At 34.0% G+C, this 23,526-nt stretch overlaps 1 protein-coding gene across 18 annotated transcripts in view; it reads right to left on the bottom strand.

Moving 5' to 3' along the window:
- IMMP1L (inner mitochondrial membrane peptidase subunit 1) overlaps positions 1 to 23,526 on the bottom strand; it is a 77,998-nt gene that overhangs the window by 17,339 nt on the left and 37,133 nt on the right. For 13 of the 18 annotated variants that reach the window (XR_014138622.1, XM_081798411.1, XM_081798408.1 and 10 more), the window contains 4 exons: positions 9,145 to 9,278; positions 8,026 to 8,103; positions 7,483 to 7,571; positions 3,408 to 3,534 (listed from right to left, as the gene is read on the bottom strand). Coding sequence is in view for 17 of the 18 variants with exons in the window: in XM_081798411.1 (XP_081654537.1) it covers positions 3,408 to 3,534; positions 7,483 to 7,571; positions 8,026 to 8,103; positions 9,145 to 9,249 (399 nt within the window). In the remaining variant the exon portion in view is untranslated. Of the gene's footprint in view, positions 1 to 3,407; positions 3,535 to 7,482; positions 7,572 to 8,025; positions 8,104 to 9,144; positions 9,279 to 19,501; positions 19,547 to 22,991; positions 23,376 to 23,526 lie in introns of those variants that run through there. The other 5 variants (XM_081798404.1, XM_081798406.1, XM_081798412.1 and 2 more) reach the window with 3 other exon arrangements.

The raw sequence follows: 23,526 nt of genomic DNA, 5'->3' as shown, positions 1-23,526 counted from the left end.
TTTATATGGTAAATTTTATAGCATATTTGCTAATAGGAACTTAATATATTGCAAAATGCCTAAACTATACCACAGTTACACCATGGATTAAAATCATAGCCCTGGACTATCACACAATGTTACCTTCAGAAAAATTATAAAGTGTTTTTCTCCATCTTTTCATTAACTTTATAACAAAATTTCACTATATTACCTGAGCCCTGGCCCTATTTTCCCTAGGAAAATGGAAACTACACTATATAGGTTTTTACACTGCATTTTGCCTACTGTGCAAATCAATAGGATAATGACCATTCATTTTTTGTATTTCCTATTTGCTAAATGCTTCTATTTCCAACTAAATTATTTTTGGCAAATTAGTGGCTTTTAACTTCAAACTGAGGAATTCTTATAGTATAGAAAGGGAAGTTACTCAAGATGTTTGAGCTGAGTATATATTTCTTTTGAAAGTCACAAATTAAGCTCATATCCTAGTAGCCAATGCTTAGCCCATAACCTAAAGCAAGAATTACTGGCCTCAATACCATTGAAATGAGCAAAACCCACTGCAACAGCACCTGATAGGGACTGCTCAGTTTCCAAATGCTTAATGTAAAAAATAAATCATGGTTTGTTAAGTATTGCTACAACATGGACTTTTAGAACTCCAGACTGAATAAAATGGTTCCACATCACTTAACCAATGATCTGTTTATATTCTTTTTTGCCAACTTAGGAACAATGCTATTTCTTTCATATGCTAAACTCTATGTTCTAGGTTCCAAATGACAATTTTGGTGTTTTCTTTCCGAAACACCTACTTAGGAGAATTTTTTTTTTGGGGGGGCCTGGAATTCAAAACACATTTAACATTCATCACCTTTACCAAGCAGCTCAATCAAGATCTGAATAGTAATGTCTTCATCATAAACAACAATGATTTTTCTATGATGATACATCGGTAAAGGAAAGAACCCATTTCATAAAATACAGCACCAGTGTGCTTCAGAGATAACTGAAAAAGGGAACCCTCTAGAGGAGGAGACCGTGTAAAGGTTTGGATATCTCTTCAGAGTGCTCCAAACTTGGATGAATTTTTGTTATAAATCACCTTGATTAATGGAACACATTTGCTAAAGTGGTTCTATAATAACTACACAATTCTTGTTGCTTGAAAAACCCAGCCTAGAAAAACTGGTGGAGGCAGGGAAGCCTTCAAAAAATCACTGGCTTCTCTTTTAGGACCAATACTGTCCCTGATCAGAAATAGTTACCTTTCTTTTTTAAAAATAATGAAGACAAATATATTTTAAGGGAAGTACAATTTGATGAGATGGGAGTATAAATAATAATAATAATCAGTAGAGAATATTTTGGGAGAAGTAGTAGTAGCATGGTAAGGAATATAAATTCTCTATGGAGCCAGGCTACTTGTGTTTGAATTCCAACCTTTTTTTTTTTTTTCCACTAACTGTTTGAAACTGGGCAATCTGTTTAACCTACCCATTGTCCAGTTTTCTTATCTGTCAAATACTGTCACTACCTATGTTATTGGGTTGCTGTTGTGATGATTATAAATTAACCCTTGTGAAGAGTGTCAACAGTATCTGGTACAGATGAAGTATATAATAAGTGTTGGCCAATAGTATTACAATTATGTCTGTCATTTATAAACATGCAAACCAAAGTGATTGGAATATACCTAGAACAATATAGCAGTGTCCTCTAATTTATCCATTCATTGAACATAAAAATTCAATGAATATTTTCCTTAAATAGAATATTCAAAAAAATTTACATCGTATACTCCTCTGATTGTCTTCTCGGTACTTAGTAAATATCTAATCCCCTGATATTCTTCCTCTAATAACTCTTAAAAAGAAAACAATTGTGTGGTGTTTAAGGACACAGATAGCAGATGCCATTACTTACATGTTTTGTTGTTCTACCTATTGATAATGGGTATGTTCTGCCTATTGATACTTCTACCTAAGTATATGCTTGTTGCTAAAACAACTTAAAAGTGACTAGAAGGTCTCATGAAATGTTAACAGTCATATGAAGGTGAAATCATTATGTAAAATTCTGACATTTTTGAAGAATAAAAGGATACAATGTCCATGATGAAGGTCATAGAAAAAATAGATTACCTGATACCACACTATCACCTTCAACATTATCACCATCAGCTAACAATTACTAGTATATTTAGCACTGTGGTAATAAACAATAAAAGCATTTGCACTGCTGAACCATAATCTATTATGATGGTACAAAAATAATAGATTTAATAATCTATTGATCAAACTTACAAGGCAATCAGAGGCTATTATAGTTCAAAATAAATACACAATGATCAAGACAATTTAACTCTTAATTATTTGCTTATATTGGGGATGAAAATAGAGGTAAAGTTAGTTAACGGATCTAACAGCTGCATCAATAATTTGAGGGTGACACAGAAAATTTAAAGAAAAGTAAAAAATTGAGTTATAATTATTAAAGTAAGACAAGTATATGCTGAGTAAACAAAAGGCCACCCTCCCCTGCCATAAGCTCTGTCATGGCAGCCATGTGATCGGTGAGAGGAGCTAAAATTACATCTGCTCTTCACTCGTCCATCCTGCTGCTCTTGCTTTCTTTTTCTAATTGGATAGTCAAGTTGACTAGAGCAAGGTATATACAATTTCTAGCCTAAAAATTTAAGTAGGATTTAAAAAGACTAAACTATAGACTTTGATTTTACCATATTTGCCACTAATAAGTCAGTGGAAAAATTTTCTAAGCCAGGATCCCAGATGGCATTTAGCTGGCATGTTTCCTTTGTCTTCTCCAATCTAAGACAATTTTTGTCTTTCCTTGTTTTTCATGACCTTGACATTTTTGAAAGAGTTTTAGTCAGTTATGTTGCAGAATGACACTCAGGGTTTGTCTGATATTTTCTCATGATTAGACTGAGGTTACACTTACTTTTGCAAAAATATCACAAATGTGATGTGCCTTTCTTAATGCTTCATTTCAGGGGCTACATTATGTTGATATGTCTTTTTATTGGTGAAGTTAACCTTGATCACTCAATTAAGGTGGTGCAAGTTTCTCCTCTACCAACTACTATCTGTCCCTTTGTAATATCTTGAAAGAGATACCTTGAGACTGTGCAAATAAACTATTTTTCTCAAACTTTTGCCCAAAATTTTGACATCCATTGGTGAATCTTGCCTGCAACAATTATTGAGATATTTATATAGGGTTTTAAAAGAAACTAAAATATATAAAATATAATGGCCAAATTGTTCTGGATACAAATATACTTAACTTCTACTGAATGCAGCATTTTAACATATTCAAAATGTGAATTAAAGTTATTTTCTTTTGTCAGTGTGTTCAGTTAATATTAATCAATGAGTAATAATTAAAATGTTACTTACATAACTATGGCTTTTAAAGAAATCTGATGGACTATTGGTGAGGATTTTGTCTCCTTCCAAACCAATTACTCTTTTACAAATGTTTGATTTTGGATCACTTGGGCTTTTTGCAATCACAATGTCACCTCTGAGGGGAAAAAAGTCAAAGAAAGGTCAGTGTTATTTATTAAACATAAATACATGGATGGCACTGCTATAATATTTTTATAACTTAAACAAAGCCACACCCTTTATCCTCTCACATATTGACCCTCTCATATATTTACCAGCTTTGAGAAACTTCTAAGTTTTATGGGTCAGAATCCAACAGGAGTAGTGGAAAAACTATTAGAAGATTTTAAAATTTCTGGTAATTCCATAACAACCATCTTCTGCACTTTATCCACTATGTGTTACTTCTGTATCCAAATTTTTAGAACCAAAACTATAGAAAAGCAATTCCACATAAGTACCACCAAATTAAGTAAATTTTACTGTCCAGCCATTAGTACTGATTGACTCTAGAGCACATAAAAACATAGGAACAGCATAAATATTTCCCTAGAGCTCAAAGAATCAAGGAATTACAGCATATAAATAACAAGATAATTTACAGTATAGTCAAAAAAACTTCTTTTTGAGGAAGAATATCAGAAGACACAGCCAAATAAAATGCTAAAAGCTGCCCAAACGTATACTACAAAAAGTAAATTGGTATATCAAACATAGAATACCAACATGGGTATGAATACATGTAGAAGGCATGATTCATGGAAGAAGTAACAATATACATGTATTAGAAGAAAAAGAAAGATCTTTAAAAGTGTAAATGAAGGAGACAAAATGGAGGAAGGAGACAAAATAGGACTAAGCACTCACCAAACAGAACACAACACTCTTTCTGAAAAAAATGAGTAGTAAGTGAATTCTGTCGACTAACACACATATTTGAAAGGATTTAATTGTCTATATTATCTGTACATAGTTCCATAAATAATTTGATGTTACTTATAATAAAAGGTGCATATATCAAAATATCAAAAGCCATAAAAATAAAAGGAAAATGACAGTCAAATCAGAAACCTAGTTATCGCTACATATAAGTATTAATAAGAGTTCTAAACCTTTTGGTAGCCAAGTCAAAAATGAAAATCTGATTAATTACACAGGAATGATTAACAAAATAAAGTTTAGTTTGGGAGGTAAAACAAAATTGTCTTAAACACCTAAATCAAAGAGGAATATACAAGAAGGATTCTCATGTAAGGTAATAAAAGACACCATCCTCCTCAGAAATTTTACAGTAATAGTATTCAGGGGAATGATAATTTCTTGTGGTTAGAGTTGAAAGCTATTAAAACACTAAATTCTATATTTGCAGGTATTATAAGGATGCCTTTTTTTTGAATTGGGATAAACTAGTCTCTTTTCAACCAAATGGAACCATGCCAGTGGAACTTTCGGATGAACAAGTTTGCAAAGATTATTACATACTAAACAAAGTTGATTTTGGCTAGCTTTGGGGAAAGAAATGTTTTCTGTGGGTGTTTTATTCAGCTTTCATTTTTTAACAAAATAATAAATATGATCCTTAAATTCTGCACTTACATGGCAACATAAAAATCATAATTCAGCCAAGGTAGCTTTTTAAAAATATTTAATTATTTTAAAAATTTTATTTATTTATTTATTTTAGTTTAGGTAGGCTCCACGCCCAATGTGGGGCTTGAACTCACAACCCTAAGATTAAGAGTCACATGCTCTACTGACTGAGCCAGGTGCCCCTCAGTCAAGGTGTTTTTACAGAAACCAATATTTATGCAGACTATACTTCTGGTGGTCTAACTAGATATATGTATAGAGCTTAGATCAAAGTAATTATTCCTTGGTTTCTCAACTCTTTTCAAATAGGGTTTTAAAAGGAACTTAATAGAAATTTTCCTTTCTCATTTATAGTTATAAACATGCTTATTATCCAATTAAATTGTAAGCTTTTGAAAAGGGTCAATATCTTACTCATCTTAACATTCTCTGTACTGCACATCTTATAAATTAGGTGCTCATTAACTATTTGGTGAAAGAATAAGTAGTAATAGTAGTAATAAGAGACTCTATTTTAAATATGAGTGTTCTGTGCATTTAACTGAAAAGAGATCCATGTGCTTTAGATACCAGTTATGGAGACTTTCATTTTTCCTAAATGGATGGCTATTCTAGCTTTAGAAACAAGCAGCTAGCTAACGGATCTCTTGCCAAGGGTCAGAGATTCCCCTGAAATCTCAGGAGTTCTGTGCTACAGATAAAAGAAAAAGAATACTCAGAACAGTACTATTTTTAAAGTTGAACTTGCAAACTGACAACCTTGGTTATAAAAGTTATTTGGTATATGTCATATAAATGCCAGATTTTAAGCTGTCCTTCAATCTAAGGGGCCCCTTGACTGAACCAAATACAAAATGAAACCTTACAAGAATCTTAACTTACTGAATGTAGTTATTTGTATTACCCATCTGAATGCAAAGATTATCTATTTTAAAAAAATAGATGATTTTGAGCTATTCATTCACCATCTATTTAGTCAACAAGTTCAGCTCCTTCTTAAGGATGCTCAAGAACTGAGAGTAAAATCATGTCAATAGCATGGAAAATAGCAGCTTATCTTCATGCTGCAGTGATGCTAGGCCTCCAGTTAATCCAAAGACTGTGTGAAGTGATCTGGATATAAGTTAAAAAGAAAAGAAAGCTAGAACACAACCTGTTATGTCTTATTTTATAACCCCATAATTATCAATTAGGTGTCTTGAAGTTATGAGTAAAAGATCTGAAGGGAGAATTTTACCTAGGGACGATGCTAGACTATACAGCTTGACCAAGAGATAACTTCTATCTACAGAATCTAAAATTCAAAGAACAGTTTTACACCATTCTTGATGACTTTTAGGTAATGTGAAACAGACTACAGAAAAGGCAAATAATGAAAGAGGAGTGCTTAAACCTACTTATACCATAAGCTAAATACCAACTCTAGTGAGCCAAATTTGAAGTTTATGCAAATGAAAAGGTGGTATTATTTTTTCAGAGTTATGAAAAACTAATGAACCCAAAATTTTAGGGAATCAGGTGCCCTTTAGAAAATACATTAAATTACTAATACTTGACATTCACTCAGAAGGAATAATATACAGTTAAGTAGAATAAACAGTATCACAGGGACTGGAAACACCATTTAGAATAGGATTTTTAAAAATTTAGTTGCACTGATATGTGGAATTTGAGAAACAAGACAGAGGATATTAGGGGAAGGGAGGGAAAAATGAAACAAGATGAAACCAGAGAGGGAGACAAACCATAAGAGACTCTTAATCTCAGGAAACAAACTGAGGGTTGCTGGAGTGGAGGGGGGTAGGAGGGATGGGGTGGCTGGGTGATGGACACTGGGGAGGGTATGTGCTATGGTGAGTGCTGTGAATTGTGTAAGACTGATGAATCACAGACCTGTACCCCTGAAACAAATAATACATTATATGTTAATTTAAAAAAAAAAAAAAAAAACCTTAGTGGCAAACAGTATTTGTAAGGAGTTTTTCAACTTAATCAATTGGGAGACTCGGGATAGATAAGATTCCTGGCTCCCAGCTATATATGGTGCTATCGTCTAAAGATCATCAAGTGCTCATCATAAGCTGTCGAGAATAAGACAGTCATCAATAGAAATACAGTATTAAAAAATGTAAAGACCAATCACTGATTTGGTATGTAATGTAGTTCCTAAGTCCCTAGGTTCTTCACTCAAAACTCTGTAGAGCCACCCCCCCCGACCAAAAGTAAAGTAGGCTTGATCGTACATTATAAAAGGGACTGCTGTTCTATTTCAGCCAATAATGCAAGGGACACAAGGACCCAAAAGACTGTGCATGTTTACAGAAACTATTAAAATTTCTCAAACAGAGAAAATATTTGAATTAAAATTTTAACTAGCTGGCCATTAATTTGGTTATTTAAAAAAGTTTTTAAAGATAAAGTTAAACTACAAAAAAGACACAATGTGTATACATGTTTTCACTATAACTTTAATATATCTATGACAGAAATTTACCTTTGGATACCATAAAAATGTCGACTAAGATTTTCTGCAAAGACAATATCTGAATTTTGAATTGTAGGCTCCATTGATGGTCCAGAACACTGAAAAGAGAGGTAATTTTTTAATTTGAATTGAAACCCTTTTTTAATGTAACAAATTATCTGAACAGGCTTATAAGAAAGAAAATCAAACAAACGTTCTTCAAGTTTGGAGGATGATTTATAAGTTGGAAGCTGCTAGATAAGCTCAACCCTACACAGTGGCCACCAGATCTGGAAACACAGGCAAAAATTTAAAAATAGTTTACTGAGAATACATTACAATATATGAATAAAATACCTATGTTTCCAAATTTTGATCATCCTGTAAATGTAAGCTCCATGAGGTCAGGGACCTTATCACTCATGTTCCCGGTTATATAACCAATGCCAAAAAGAGTGCTTGGCATAAAGCTGATAATAAATATTTGAAAAAATAAATGAATGATTCATTTATTTTGTTGCTATTATCAAATACCCAGTGCCCATGATGGTAATTTATTAAGTAGTATCATACTATTCTCAACAAGTTCGTGCCTTGAGTTCTCTTCCAACAGAATAGCTTACTCATTTGATGGGGCTGCAACTTCATTTTCTATTGAAAAAACAGTGGCATAATGAGATGCAATTTAAAAACTTTCTATTAGAGTGTGTTAAAACAATGATCTTCATATATACCTCAAAACTGTAATAAATGATCATTGCCACTTAAAATATCTAAATACAACAGTCTCCATTGACTTCACTTAGGCGTTGATAAAACTTTTTACTCAAAACCTCCTACTGAGGCAGAAATAATAAAGAACACAATGAAAGTTTATGTCTGCTACCTCTGTAGCCCACTGGAAGTACCAATGTAAATTTAAAAAAAGAGGAGACTTTCAGTTAAATATATTTGCATTTCTCCAGCTAAATTTGAGGTTGTATGACTGTGAATCCCTTAGAGTAAACCTGATAAAAATAGCAATACCACCAACAAAATCCACTCACCGGGCATTCAATTTATTCTTTCATTTACCTGACAAAAGATCAGTACAGTCACAGTTGACAGATTTATTATGCAATATTTAGAAAAAGCATTGGCTGGGGGGCAGCCTTAGCATTTTAATATTGACACCAAGCAGAATAATCATTTGTTTTAATGACAGTTAAACACAACTGTTTAAGAGCAGGAGTTTTGAAAATCAGAGAATCTGTGTTGAAATTCCAAATCTACTTACTAACTGTGGAACCTGAAGCAAGTGACTTAAGCTTTCTGAGCCTCAGTCTGTCATATATATAATGGATTTCTAGTAAGTATCTCACAGAGTGGAAAAGATTAAATGAGCTAATAAATATAAAACATCAAACATCACTGGAACACAGTAAGTAGAAATCAATAAATGATGAAAACTATTATTAGATTATTAATAGGGCCCATCAGAATACAGAACCATATTTGAAGTAATGGTTCTTAATTTTATACCAGTGCTAATTCCAACAGTCTCTTACATCCCACAATTTAGAAAGATTTTATGTTTTAATAGTCACATTTTAGTCACTAAATGACTTCAATTAAAATAAAGGAAAAACACATTTTCCTTCAATTAAAAAAAGTACATACTTAAAATTATTATTCTTTTATGTAAAAACTTACCATGACAACACCACCAACGTATTCAAAAGCACAATGAGCTATACAGCCATACTGAATAGTATAGCCAACAAGTCGAAAGGTTTTTCCCAGAACACCGCGGAGCATAGTTCTATGCAGACTCTGCTACCATTGGCCTGATGGTAAATTTAAAAAAGTTTCATAATCAATACTATTTAAAACACTTAAGAAATAGCTCAACTGTAAAATATTTACAATCACCCAGAATGAGAGTAAATGCCTAATACAGTTTGGTGCAGAAAAGCAAGAGCTTATTTTCATTTGTCTTAATGATATTTTTTTTTTTTTTTTTAAAGATTTTATTTATTTGCGAGAGAGAGAGTGAGAGACAGAGAGCATGAGAGGGAGGAGAGTCAGAGGGAGAAGCAGACTCCCTGCTGAGCAGGGAGCCCGATGCGGGACTCGATCCCGGGACTCCAGGATCATGACCTGAGCCAAAGGCAGTCGCTTAACCGACTGAGCCACCCAGGCGCCCTTAATGATATTTTAAATGGCAAATTAAAGCCACTTAATATTTTGATCTGAACAGAGATTATATTCAGGTAATATCACTGGGTTTACATATAAATTAGATAACTAGTAGACTCTGATTTTATCTGTCTCCTTTCATGCTTTGATTTTTTTCTTGGTATTAATATAGATACCTAAGAAAAGATATTAACTCAAAGTAGTAATAATAGTTTTTCATACTGTTGCCTGCTATACTATATCAGTTCTTGCCATAATATGACATAAAAGAGAAAGCACTAGAATAGGTATATGGAAATTCAAGTATTAAATTGATACTTTCATTAACTTGTATGATCTTCAATGACTTACTTAACCTCTCTTGGCCTGGAAATAATATCTTATTGAATGGTTCTGAGAATAAAATTCAGTAACATGTCAAAGTGCTTTGTAAATTACACAGTTACATTCAGTTGTCAGTTATTGACTACTGATACAGTAATGAACACATTAATACTATGAAACAACATAAAGAACCATATAAAGATTTTTTTAAAGCTACCTAAAAAGTTAATATTATTCATCTAAAATATTCCTAGTAATCTGTCTCTTCCCTTTCCATTTATCTGTTACAACTATGTTTCAAGAATTTCTCAACTAATGGCCTAACGTATAGGCCTAGGCTACTATGCACTGTTCTCAGATTAAATTTACTGAAACAAATCAATAATAGTAATATGATGTAACATTTGCTCAATACTTGCTATATACCAGGCTTTACAAATTAACCTCTGCAGATATTATCATCCTCATTTTATAGATAAGAAAAAGGAGCCTAAGAATAGTAAACTTCCGTACTCAACATCACAAAGTTGGAAAAGGATTATGTTACACTGACTCCTGTATTACTCCCCTCCTCCCACAAACTCAGTGGCTCTCTCCTGGATGAAGTACAGATTAGACTCATTTTCAGGATCCATGAGAGATGGCTCCCATCCCATCCTCAGTTTCCAAGCTGATCTTCCCTGATACTCCTACATGACCTGACTACTCAATAATACTGGTTTGTTCTTCAGGTAAATTTTGCCAGCAAACACTTATTTATGCCAACACCCATGCTTGGAATAGTCTTCATGATATCCATCATCTATCTAATTTGTAACTCTTCTCCAAATGCTCTCAATAGGCAAGATTTTCTTTCTCTTCTGGGTTCCCATGGATCTTAATGTTCATTTTTTAAAAATATATAGCATTGAGAGCACTTTTTCTAAAAAGTTGACCTGCCTGAATTTAGAACCTGGATCCACCATATTTTAGCTGTGTGACTTCCAGGAAGTTATTATGCCTCAGTGAGTCTCAGTGTCTTTATCTGTAAAATGGACTTAATACCGGGCACCTGGGTGGCTCAGTCGTTAAGCGTCTGCCTTCGGCTCAGGTCATGATCCCAGGGTCCTGGGATCGAGTCCCACATCGGGCTCCCTGCTCGGCAGGAAGCCTGCTTCTCGCTCTCCCACTCCCCCTGCTTGTGTTCCTGCTCTCGCTATCTCTCTCTGTCAGACAAGTAAATAAAATCTTTAAAAAAAAAAAAAATGGACTTAATACCTATCTAAAAGAGTTAGGACTATAGGCAGACATGTAATCTGTGTTACAGAGTATTTCAATAAATGCTAGTTATTGTATCATTCACTTAGCAATTCACATATGCTTTATAACCTCATAATATTAGTTGCATTTTCAATTATCTAAGTTTCTTGCTAACTGATCTTTAAATAATAGAATTTTACAGCCTGCAGCATAGGACTATATCTTTTATATGTGTTATATTATTAGTGTTCATTCACCTATTAAACATTTACTATGTCTCCTCCTCTAACAAGTCTTCCTTGGCACCCTCCCAAGAAATGTTACTTATGCTTTGTGTCACTCACCTTCCTTACGCATACACTGATTATAATGCTTACCACACTATATTGTTTATATTTTTTTCCCTTATTACACTACATTTGTTTATATGTCTGTGGGCAGTGACTGTGCTAATCATCTTTGAATCTGCAGGGCCTACCAAAGAAGACAGTAAACAGAAGGCTTATCTGAGGAAATCAACGAATGAATTTTGAACCCAATCTCCTATGCCTTCCATATCTTCATTATTATAGAATGGTTATAATGTTCAAAATGATGAGAAGACAGCTGAGACTTTTGGTTAATGAAGAGACATGTTAATGTCATATTCACTGACAAAAGAAATTGTCAGTAACATATTAAAAAGTTTTCTCATTAAATCATTCAGGTAATACGAAAAATAACTCCTCCCATCAGGAGGAATGAGAAATTTGGTTTAGTTATAACTGTTGTATTTTAAAAATTAGTAATTTTTGGAGCTCAAAAAATAAAAAGTGCTATTTAAAAATAAAAACACTTTATAATTGAAACTATTAATTCAAACAGACTTAAGAGGAAAACTGAAATAATAACAGAGTAAATTTTATCTATAAAGTTAATTAGGTTGCCTAGGAACTACTTTGCTCTAACTTTCTCTAAATTAGGGAAAAGTGGGATAAGTCCTATAGCTTAGCTCTGAAAATGTGATCTATGATAATAAATCCTAAAAGTAGTGCAATGGATATTACATTTTAAAACTAAAATAAAAATGGGCTTACATTAGAGAGGAGATAATATTATTAAACAAGAGGAAACATATGGCACTTACCAAGAAGCTATTGCTAATATAGGTGAAAGGTGAAATTAGAGGTTAAATCACTTAGCAATCTACCAAAATTTAAAACATTTGGATTATGCAATAGAAGCCACTTGGTTAAAAAACATACTCAAAAATACAAAGATGCTGTAACTATACAATGGTTCTGAATCACTGAGAAGGCTTGTTATTCACTCCCATTCAGAAGTAATTGGGGCCATAAAGCCTTTTTTTATGACACAGATAATGCCCAACTCCAAATACAATGTTTGTAATGAAACAGTCTCATAAAATATCAGAAGAAAGAAGTTAACAGACACTGTTTCTTCCTGACAGATATTGGCAACACGATAGAGTGTGAAGTATCTAAAATTACTTTGGATATTAGTCTCTTAAGGGGGAAAAGAGAGCTATAGAGAGAAATCTGAGGATAAAGGCTATTTGGCCCTGTATTTTAAAAGTGCATTGAGAAGCACTGTTGAGAAGTATTGAAAACTGAGAATCAGAGCCCATGGATTTTTTTTTTTAAGAGTAATCTTAAAAAAGGGCGCCTGGGTGCTCAGTCGCTAAGCATCTGCCTTCAGCTCAGGTCAGGATCCCAGAGTCCTGGCATTGAGCCCCACATCAGGCTCCCTGCTCAGCGGGAAGCCTGCTTCTCCCTCTCCCATTCCCCCTGCTTGTGTTCCCTCTCTCGCTGTGTCTCTCTCTGTCAAATAAATAAATAAAATCTTTTTAAAAAAAGAGTAATCTCAGAGTGGAAAGTAGCATTCATATAAAACACAAATAAGCCACACACTGCTGGCACTTAGTAGCCTTACTAGGAAAAAAGATTAAGACAGAGGTTATAAACCCCTGGTTTACGTAGTTATTTCAAAGGTCCATGAATCTATATGTGCATATATGCACTGGATAACTTCTGCTTGTCCCTTCAGATTTACTCTCTGCCCTTCTCCATACTACTCTCTGCCCGAGGAAAACTGACCTATATGAAATACATCAAGGCACTCCTGTACTCTTTAATTCAACTCCAGCAGGAAGTCAAAGGAAGGAAGAGTTATGTATTTTCCTGGTTCCTTTCCTGTGGACTCTTCTTAGGCTCACTATGTCTTTGCCAAAGGCAGTCTGCTGTGCAGTAATTGCTCTTTTAGGTTCCTATAACCCTTCCTTTCCCTGGTCCCTTCGAGTTTAGGAATGAAAACAGATTTACTGATGCTAGATCCTGTTCCAACCCTGGTGATTCTCCAGTATCTTGTGCACACCTCTGTAATTAGCTTCTGTAAATAAACCTTCCTTAAATTATCCTATTTTGAGTGTGTCAGCTGTTTCCCATAGGCACCCTGATGATATACTACTTGCTAAAAAACAACTCATCATGTAGAAGTTTACAATATTTGATATTGATGAAGTAATTCTCATAAACAGGCATTTGCAACACTGCTGATGGTTGTGCAAAACAGACAACCCCTAAGAAGAGGAATGTGGCTATTGTAATGACATATACATTTTACTTTCTGACCCAACAATCCCCACTTTTAGGAATTATCCAAAAAAATACAGCGCCAAGATTCAAAAACATCATGTGCACAAGATTCTTTATATTAGCATTATCGGAAATAGCAAAATCAGAAACAAGTCAAATATACATCCATAGAAAACAGGTTAACTAAATTACGGCATATCCACACAAAGGAGTTCTATACACGCATGGGCGGGGAAAAGAGTTCTATGAGCTGATATGAAATGATTTCTAGGTAAACTACTTAAAAAAAAAAGGTGCAAAATAGTAACATCATTTCTGGGACAAAGGAAAGAGAATATATATATATATATATATATATTTGTTTTGTTCGTTTGTTTTCAAAAAGAAAATAACCCAGGGGCAGCTGGCTCAGTAAGTTAAGCATCTGCCTTCCGCTCAGGTCATTGATCCCAGGCCCTTGGAATGGAGCTCCGAATCAGGCTCCCTGCTCAGCAGGGAGTCTGCTTTCCCCCACCCCCCCCTCTTTCTCTCAAATAAATAAATAAAAATCTTTAAAAAAATAAAAGAAACCAGAAGATAATGAAAGTGGTTACATTTATAAAGGGAGTAGATGGGAACAGTGTGAAAGGGACAAGGACAAATACACCTCTGTATATAGTTCTGAGTCAAATGCTTTTACATACCAAAAAAAAGAGAAGTAAACAAAAAAGATTTAAAAAGGGAATTTAAAAATTGAAAACAAATAAGAAAAATAAGCCTATCTGTATACTCAAAATGCCAACACTACCAAAGAGAAGAAGTAATTCAAGTATTTTTGAACACATATAGTCTATATAGTCTAAGGTCAAAAAAACTTACAAATGAAATCTTAAACTTCTCTTAGGTTTATTATTCTTTTATGTGTATTTCAGATAACACAGATGAGTAAACATTAAATTACTGGAAGCAAGATTCTCAATGTTAGAGAGAAAGAAGCAAAAAATACAGAATGAGAAGTTAAGGATGAGTTGGGAGGTATAAAAACAAACATTTAAATAAAGAAATATGGGGCGCCTGGGTGGCTCAGTTGTTAAGCATCTGCCTTCGGCTCAGGTCATGATCCCAGGGTCTTGGGATCGAGCCCCACATTGGGCTCTCTGCTCGACGGGAGGCCTGCTTCTGCCTCTCCCACTCCCCCTGCTTGTGTTCCCTCTCTTGCTGTCTCTCTCTCTGTCAAATAAATAAATCTTCAATAAATAAATAAATAAATAAATAAATGTGTGTGTGTGTGTGTGTTTGTCTTCCTGCCTATATTAAATATCATCCTAGCTCTGACCACTGAAAAGAAGCAATGACACTGCAGTAGTCACTACTAATTTGTTGTTCTTTTATCTAGGAAAAAAAATTTTTTCCATTTACATCTAACTAGCCAAAACTATGTAATTAAGGGGTGCTAGGAGAATACTGCTATTTTCTTTATAAGTATTATAGCACTATTTTACCCTTAAAAATCATCTGGGTACTACCTGTAAAAAATTAAAACTTTTTAAAAAGTATGAAAGGGAGATGCAGAAAAGGAGACAACATAAACAGTCAACTGTTCAGAAAAGTCTGGCTATTCAGGAAAGCTAAAAAGTAGAGCAGGGTTTTTCATCTTCAGCAATATTAACACTTGGGGCCAGACAAGTCTTTGTTGTGGAGAGCTATCTTACACATTGTAGGATTTTTAGCAACTCTGGCCTCTAGATTCCAGTAGTATCCCCTTCCCCAGTTGTGACAATCTAAAATGTTTCCAGACATTACCAAATGTTCCCTGGGAAGCAAAACCAGCTTCAGTTGAGAACCACTGCAGTAGAATAATAGAAAGAATATAGTACTGAACAGGTTTTTTTAAACATAGAAACACAGCAGCATGCTTTGAGAGCCAATGGTAAGAATCCCACAGGGAGAGAGGCTAATGATGAGGAGCAATTACTGATGAGAAAGGGAAAAAGGATGGGGAAATAGATGACTGAACACTGAAGAAAGGAGGCAAGAGGAGGACTTCAATGACAGTTTTGACAGAGTAGTTTGTACCAGATTAACCTTCTTAATGAAAACAAGAAAATAATTATAAAATCTGAATAAAATATACAAAAGAGCTGTTTAGATGCATTAGGCAGCAATCTAGGCAGAATGTGAGGGGCTAGGATCTATGAAAGAAGGGAAGAACATAAGGTAAGCTCCACATTCACTTGGCCTTTTCTCTGAGAGTATTGGCCAATTCACAGCACAGGAAAATAAGAATTTTAGGAGAAAGTGGCAGTCCCACTTAGCCAAGACAGAGGTTGGAATCTGTGATTGTCAAAGAAGATGGCATGTGGGGGTCAAGCTGCAAACAGGAAGGGACCACAAGTCTGCATGCAATCTCTCCATGAGGTCCTAGCCAACTCCTAAACTGCCACTGAGCAGTGTGTGACTCCCAGAATATCAGCAGAAAGCAGTAGGTGAAAAGGCTAGAAACCTAAGCAAAGACGTCAGCAACCACAGAAAACCACACACACTGTGAGGGAGATAGGGGCTGGACTTCACTCCAAGGTTACCCATCTTAGTTAGGACTACAGTAAGGTTACCACTGGGAGTGAGGGCAAAACTGAAATAGATCAGCCTTAACAAAAAATACAACCAACCCTACACAGGATTAAAGCAACCTATTCATACACTACCTGCTGGGGAAAAACAAAACAAAACTAAAACCCTTAATTTTCATAGAACTCAACATTCTTTAGAATTCCTACAATACTTTTTATAACCTTGGAGTAGGAAGACCTTTTTAAAAAAAAAAATTGATGTAATTCATATACCATTAAATTCACTCTTTTAAGGTGTGAAATTCAGTGGTTTTAGTATATCCAAAGGTTTTTAGTATATCTATCACCATTATCTAATTCCAGAAAATTTTCATCATCTCAGAAGAAAAACAAAAAAACCCTACATCCATTAGCAGTCACTCTCCATTTCTTGCCCCCTTCCTTTTAGCTCCTAGCAACCATGCGTCTATGGATTTGCTTATTCTAGACATTTTATACAAATGGAATCATACAATATGTGGAGTTTTTTGTATTGGTTTCTTCTACTTGGCACAATGTTTCCAAGGTTCATACTTATTGTAGCATGCCTCAGCACATCATTCCTTTTTATGGCTGAATATTATTCCAATGCATGGATACATCATTTTTCTGTGTCCACTCATCAGTTGATGGACATGTGGGTTTTCACTATTATGAAGAATGTGCTATGAACACTTGTGTACAGTTTTTGTGTGGTCACGTTTGCAATTCTCTCAGATATATATCTAGGAGTAAAAATGCTGAGTCATATGAAAATGGTGTTCAACTTTTTGAAGAACTGCCAAACTGTTTTTACAAAGTGGCTGCACCATTTTTCATTTTCACTAGCAATGTATAAGGGTTCCAATTTCCCCACATTACTGCCAATACCACTTGTTATTGTCCACATTTTGATTAGAGCCATCCTAGTAAGAGTGAAGTGGTATCTCATTGTGGCTTTGATTGGCATTTCCCTAATAACCAATGATGCTGAGCAGCTTTCCCATGTGTTTATTGGTCATTTTTATATCTTCTCTGGAGAACTATCTATTCAATCCCCTGACAGTTTTTTAAACTGGGTTATTACAATTTTTCATTTAATTCAATGAATGATTACAAGCATGCTATAAAATATGACCAAGTGACTTCATTCAATCAAAGCATGTTATAAAATAGAACAAAATGACTGAAAGTCCAACAGAAAAAAACAGGTGATTCAAATATTGGTATTAATACAAAGATGAAAATAACTATGACTAACATTCAAAAAAATGGGGGAAAAGATGGTGAAGTTGAAGAGAGAATAAAACTATTAAAAAATCAAGTGAAAATTCTATACAACACAAAACCACAGAATAAATTAAAATTTAAAATTCATTACAATTACTAGCAGGTTAGACTCAGCCTAACAGAAGTAAACTTGAAGGTAGGTTGGGAGACAGTAATCAGACTGAAGCACAGGAAGGAAAACAGGTGGACAACACAGTAAACAAGTATAATCATGGATCTAAAGAAAAAAAGAATAGGACAGAAGCAATATTTTGAAGAAATACTGGTACAGAGCTTTCCAAAACTGATAAAAGACATTAACTCACAAGTTCAAGAAACTTAGCAAACCCTAAACAATATAAATCAAAAGAAACAAACAAAATACATCCAGGCACAAGGTGCCTGGGTGGCTCAGTCGTTAAGCGTCTGCCTTTGGCTCAGGTCATGATCCCAGGCTCCTGGGATCGAGCCCCGCATCAGGCCCCCTGCTCGGCCAGGAGCCTGCTTCTCCCTCTCCCACTCCCCCTGCTTGTGTTCCCTCTCTAGCTGTCTCTCTCTGTGTCAAATAAGTAAATAATCTTAAAAAAAAAAAAAAAATACATCCAGGCACAGTACAGTAAAACTACTGAAATTAAGACAATGAGAAGACAAAACTGTGAAGACAATAAAAAGACTAATGGTTGCCAAGGATTGGAAGGAGGGATGAATGGGCAAAGAACAGAGGATTTTTAGGGCTGTGAAAATTCTATGGTACTATAATGATGAATACAAGTCATTATACATTTGACCAAGGCCAAAGAATATACAACACCAAGAATAAACTGTAAACTATGACCATTGGATGATTATGATGTGTCAATGTAGGTTCATCAATTATAACAAATGTACCACTCTGGAGGGGGATATTGATAATGGGCATTGTTATGCATGTGTTGGGACAGGGAGTACATGGGAAATCTCTGTACCTTCCCCTTGATTTTGCTGTAAATCTTAAACTGCTCTAAGAAAATAGTCTTTAAAAAAAGACAAAAAAATTTAAAAGTGGTCAGAAATATAGACTACTTTTCAAATGAATAATTCTGTCTGTTCAACAGAATGGCTAACTTTTTATAAGAAAAATGGAAACCAGAAAAAAATGCAATGTCATCTTTAAAGTGCTGAAAAGTACCCATCTATAAGTCTATACTCAGTGAAAAATCCCTTAAAAGCTAAAGCAAAATGAAAAACATTTTCAGAAAACAAGTTTTGAGAAAATTTTTGCCAGTGCACCTGTATATATACTAAGGGAGTAATTCAGGCAAAAACAAAATGAAACAGGCAAATGCAAAACAGAACAAAGAAAACTCAGAGTACATATTTAGATAAAGATAATGAAACCATTTGAAACAATAACGAAAATGTTTTTAGGGCTATAAGACATGTTAAAGTATTATTTACATCAACAATAGCACAAAAGGTAGAAGGGAGTTAAATGAAGTTAAATTAGTAAGTTTTTGCACAGTTCTCAGTGTTAAAGTGGTATCTGAGTTAATCAATATAAAGCCAAAAATTCATGTTATAATATAAAAAATAAAAATTGAAAGATTATATAACTAATAAGTTAATAGAAGAAAAAAGATCTGAGAGAGGAAAAATACTATGATTACAAAAGAAGGCAAGGAGAAATAAAAGAAAAACATGACACAAACACAAAACTAATGGAAAGATGGTAGACTTAATTCAAAAATAGTGTCCATTAAATCTAAAAGAATATGCCAATTAAAAGATGAAGATTGTCAGATTAGATTTAAAACAAAACCAGCCACATTTCCTAGTCACAAACATTAAATATTAGGTAACAGAAATAATGAAAATAAAAGAAATTCCACACATACTCACCATTTATTTATATCAATAAATGAACAAACAGGCTCTAAGGTAGTACTAAAGACAAAAATAAATATTTCATAAGAATAAAAGGATTTTAAAAATTCAAAGGACTGAAAAACCATTCTATATTCTCTGAAATATTTAACAGAAGAGTTAAACTAGAATTCAGTAACAAAAAGGTAATTAAACATTTGCAAATGCTTGGAAGTTAAAGAACATACATCTTTAAAAATTCCCATTTTTACTAAACAATAAGGAAGATATGACACAAAAGGATGAAAATTAATGACCTAAGCATTTATCTCAAAAAGATAGAAAAAGAGGCACAGATTAAAACCAGAAACTACAGAGAAGAAAATAGTAACACAATCAATGATGTAAAAATATCATAATATAAAATATAAAATAAATATAAATAAGATACAAAAAAAGCAAACACACAATAGCAAAAGTCAATGAAACCAAAAGCTGGTTGTTTTCCAAAATTAGTAAAACTAATAAACCCTAGCAAGTCTTGATCTGATCAGAGAAAAAAACAAGGTGAGAGAGAACCCAAATTATCAGTATAAGGATTAAAAAAAGGAGTCAACACTAGAGATCCGACAAACATTAAATATCTTAGAAGGATGTTACAAAAACTTTAGCCTAATAACTCTAACATTTTAAATTAAGTTAAATTTAACCGATACATCTTCCCAAGACTGACAGAAGAAATTAAAATTCTGGATAGTCCTATGAGGTATACAAGAAATTTGTGATTAAAAATATTCCCACAAAGAAAAATTCAGGCCCAGATTGCTTCACTGATAAATTCTTCCAAACATTTAAGGAAGAAATAACATCAATCATAAACTCTGTAAATGAACAGAAAATGAAGGAATACTTCCCATCTGGTTTTATGCAGTCAGTATAACCTTGATACCAAAACTTGAAAGCAAAATTACAAGACCAATTCTCTCATTGACATAAATACAAAAAATCCTAAACAAAAATCAGCAAACTGAATACAATGGTATATTAAAAAGAGCATGAGCAAATGGAGTTTATTCCAAGGACAGAAAGTTGGCATAACATTTTTTTAAGGGGGGGAAGGGGAGAGAAAGAGGGAGAGAGAGAATCCCAAGCAGGCTCCATGCCCAGTGTGAAGCCCAACGCTTAACTGACTTAGCCACCAAGGTACCCCAGCATAACATTTTAAAATCAATTATTTATTCATAGAAAAAAAGAAAAAAAGAAAGAAAATCATGTGACCACCTACATTCACACAGTAAAAGTATCTGATAACATTCAACACTTCTTTTGATAAACCTAGGAATAGAAGGGGACTTCTTTGAAACTATAAGGATTATCTACAATAACAAATAAACAACAATAACAAAATCTTAGAGCCCACATCATATTAATGGTAAACTAATGACATGACAATTCACTAAAAAAGATACAAAACCTGGGAAGGAAGAAGTTAAAGGTCATCACTAACAAAAGGGACTTCTCTACATAGACAAAGAATAAACATATGCATTAGCAGGGTCTCTTGATACAAGATCAGTATGCAAAAAATCACTGAATTTCTACGTACTAGCAAAAATCAACTAGAAAACAAAATTTTAAAATACTATATATGACTTACTTAAAAAACAATAAAATACCATATACAGCAATACTAAAAAGCATCAAATACTTAAGACAAAGTCAAAGGAAATGTGTAGGACCTTTACAATGCTGAGAGAAAATGAAGACGACCTAAACAAGAGAAAGATCCACTATACTTAGGGATTCGAAGCATTTCCAGTGTTACCAATTCTCCCTCATTCAATATACATTCAGTATAATTCTAGGGGAGATTTTTTCCAGTAGAAAATGGCATACTCATTGTAAGATACATATATAGAAATGCAAAAGACCTAGATTGGCCAAGGCAAACATTAAAAAGAATAAAACTGGAGAAGCTTACTTCAAATATCAAGATTCATGATAAGTTTACAGTAAGAGAATATTATATGTGGTAAATCTAGACAAACAGACCAATGGAATCAAGAAAAAGTGCTACACTTACATGGATTTCTGATTTATAACAAAGGTTTTAGTACAGTCCAGTAGGAAAAGGATGGTCTTTTCAATAATTGGTGCTAGGTCAATGATACACATATTGGGGAAAAAAAACAAACCCTAACCTGTAACCTCACCAAGTATAAATATTAATTTGAGAGAGATTACAGACGAACATATGAATGGTACAGTAATAATACTTCTAGCAGAAAACGGAGATTATCTTCAATACTTCTGTGTAAGGCTAAAACACTAATCCTAAAAGACTGATCAATCTGATTTTGCTAAAATTAAAAATTTCTACATATCAAAAACACCATTTTTAAAAACACAAAAGAACAGGGAAAAATATCTGTATCTATAGAGAAAGATACAGTCATCTCTCGATATATGTCTGGAAAAGGAACATTCAGAATATACAGAAAATGCCAACAAATCCATTTAAAAAAAGACAAAACAACCTAACAAAAATTAAGCAACACGAAGATTTCACAAAAGAGGATACCCAACTAGCTGATATGAAAAGCTCATCATCATTATTTATCAGGGAACTGCATATTATATAAGATGTTACCATAAAACCATCACAGTGGCTAAAATTACAAAGACAATTCGAAAAGCTGAAAAAGATATGGAGCAACTAGAACCATCAATCATTGATGGTGAAAGAATAAATTTATACAACTCATTTGGAAAACTGTTTGGCAGTCCTAATATATACCCACAGAAAGAGATGCTTATATTCACTAAATGTCATATACAAGAATTTTCATAGCAGCTTTATTCATAATATCCCAAAACTATAAACAACCCAAATACTAACCATTAGGAGAATGAATAAATTTTGGTATATTCCTACAACCAGACACTACACAGCAATGAAAAGGAATAAAATACCGCTACATGCAACAACATGAATAAATCTCACAGACATAAGGTTAGTGAAAAAGACAAACACAAAAGATGTATGATTCCATACATGTTATATGATTCCATTTATATTACTCACTTTTATGAAGGTCAAATATAAACAAAACTAATCAGTGAGGAGAAGTCAGAAAAGTCACTAAATTTGTGGGGCAGGTATTTGAGCCCAAGTAGTGGTTACACAAGTGTGTGTGTGTGTGTGTGTGTGTGTGTGTGTATCAATCAATCAATCAGGGCCGAAGAGGGTGGGATCAAACAAAAATAGATTGGCTTTTTACAGAAGTTGGGATAGTTTTTCCAACATAATAGGAAGGTAAACAAGATGGGTTTAGAAACCGGTAGTTTTGTCAGTTTTACGGTAGAAAGATGAGGGAGCTATTGCTCCAGGTTTTTATTTTCTCAGTCTCAGGAGTTGATGTCATGCATGAGCAGAAATTGGGAACTCCCAGAATAAAGCAGGCTGATAAACTGAGAATTGGTTACAGACGTTATTAGTATCCTGTTGCTGCTGTAAAAAACCTACTGTAGGGGCGCCTGGGTGGCTCAGTCATTGGGCGTCTGCCTTGGGCTCAGGTCATGGTCCCAGGGTCCTGGGATCGAGCCCCACATCAGGCTCCCTGCTCCACGGGGGGCCTGCTTCTCCCTCTCCCACTGCCCCTGCTTGTGTTCCTCTCTCTCTGTCAAATAAATAAATAAAATCTTAAAAAACAAAAAAAACCTACTGTAAAGTTAGGGCTTGAAACAACACAAATCTATTAGCTTATACTCCAAACTATACTATAAAGCTATAGTAATCAAAACTGTAGGGTACTGGCATAAAAACAGACACACAGATCAATGGAACAGAACAGAGAAGCCAGAAATAAATCCACACTTACATGGTCAATTAATCTATGACAAAGGAAGCAAGAATATACAGTGGGGGAAAGACAGTCTCTTCAATAAATGGTGCTGGGAAAACTGGATAGCTACATGCAAGAGAACAAAACTGGGCCCCTTTCTTACACCATACACAAAAATAAACTCAAAAGGGATTAAAGGCCTAAATTTATGAAACC

This window comes from Leptonychotes weddellii, chromosome 11 (assembly GCF_054177405.1).
Source record: "Leptonychotes weddellii isolate Sample4059 chromosome 11, ASM5417740v2, whole genome shotgun sequence".
Taxonomy (NCBI): Eukaryota; Metazoa; Chordata; class Mammalia; order Carnivora; family Phocidae; genus Leptonychotes; species Leptonychotes weddellii.
The sequence above is the reverse complement of the archived record's forward strand: the minus strand, read 5'-3'. Positions and strand labels throughout refer to the sequence as shown.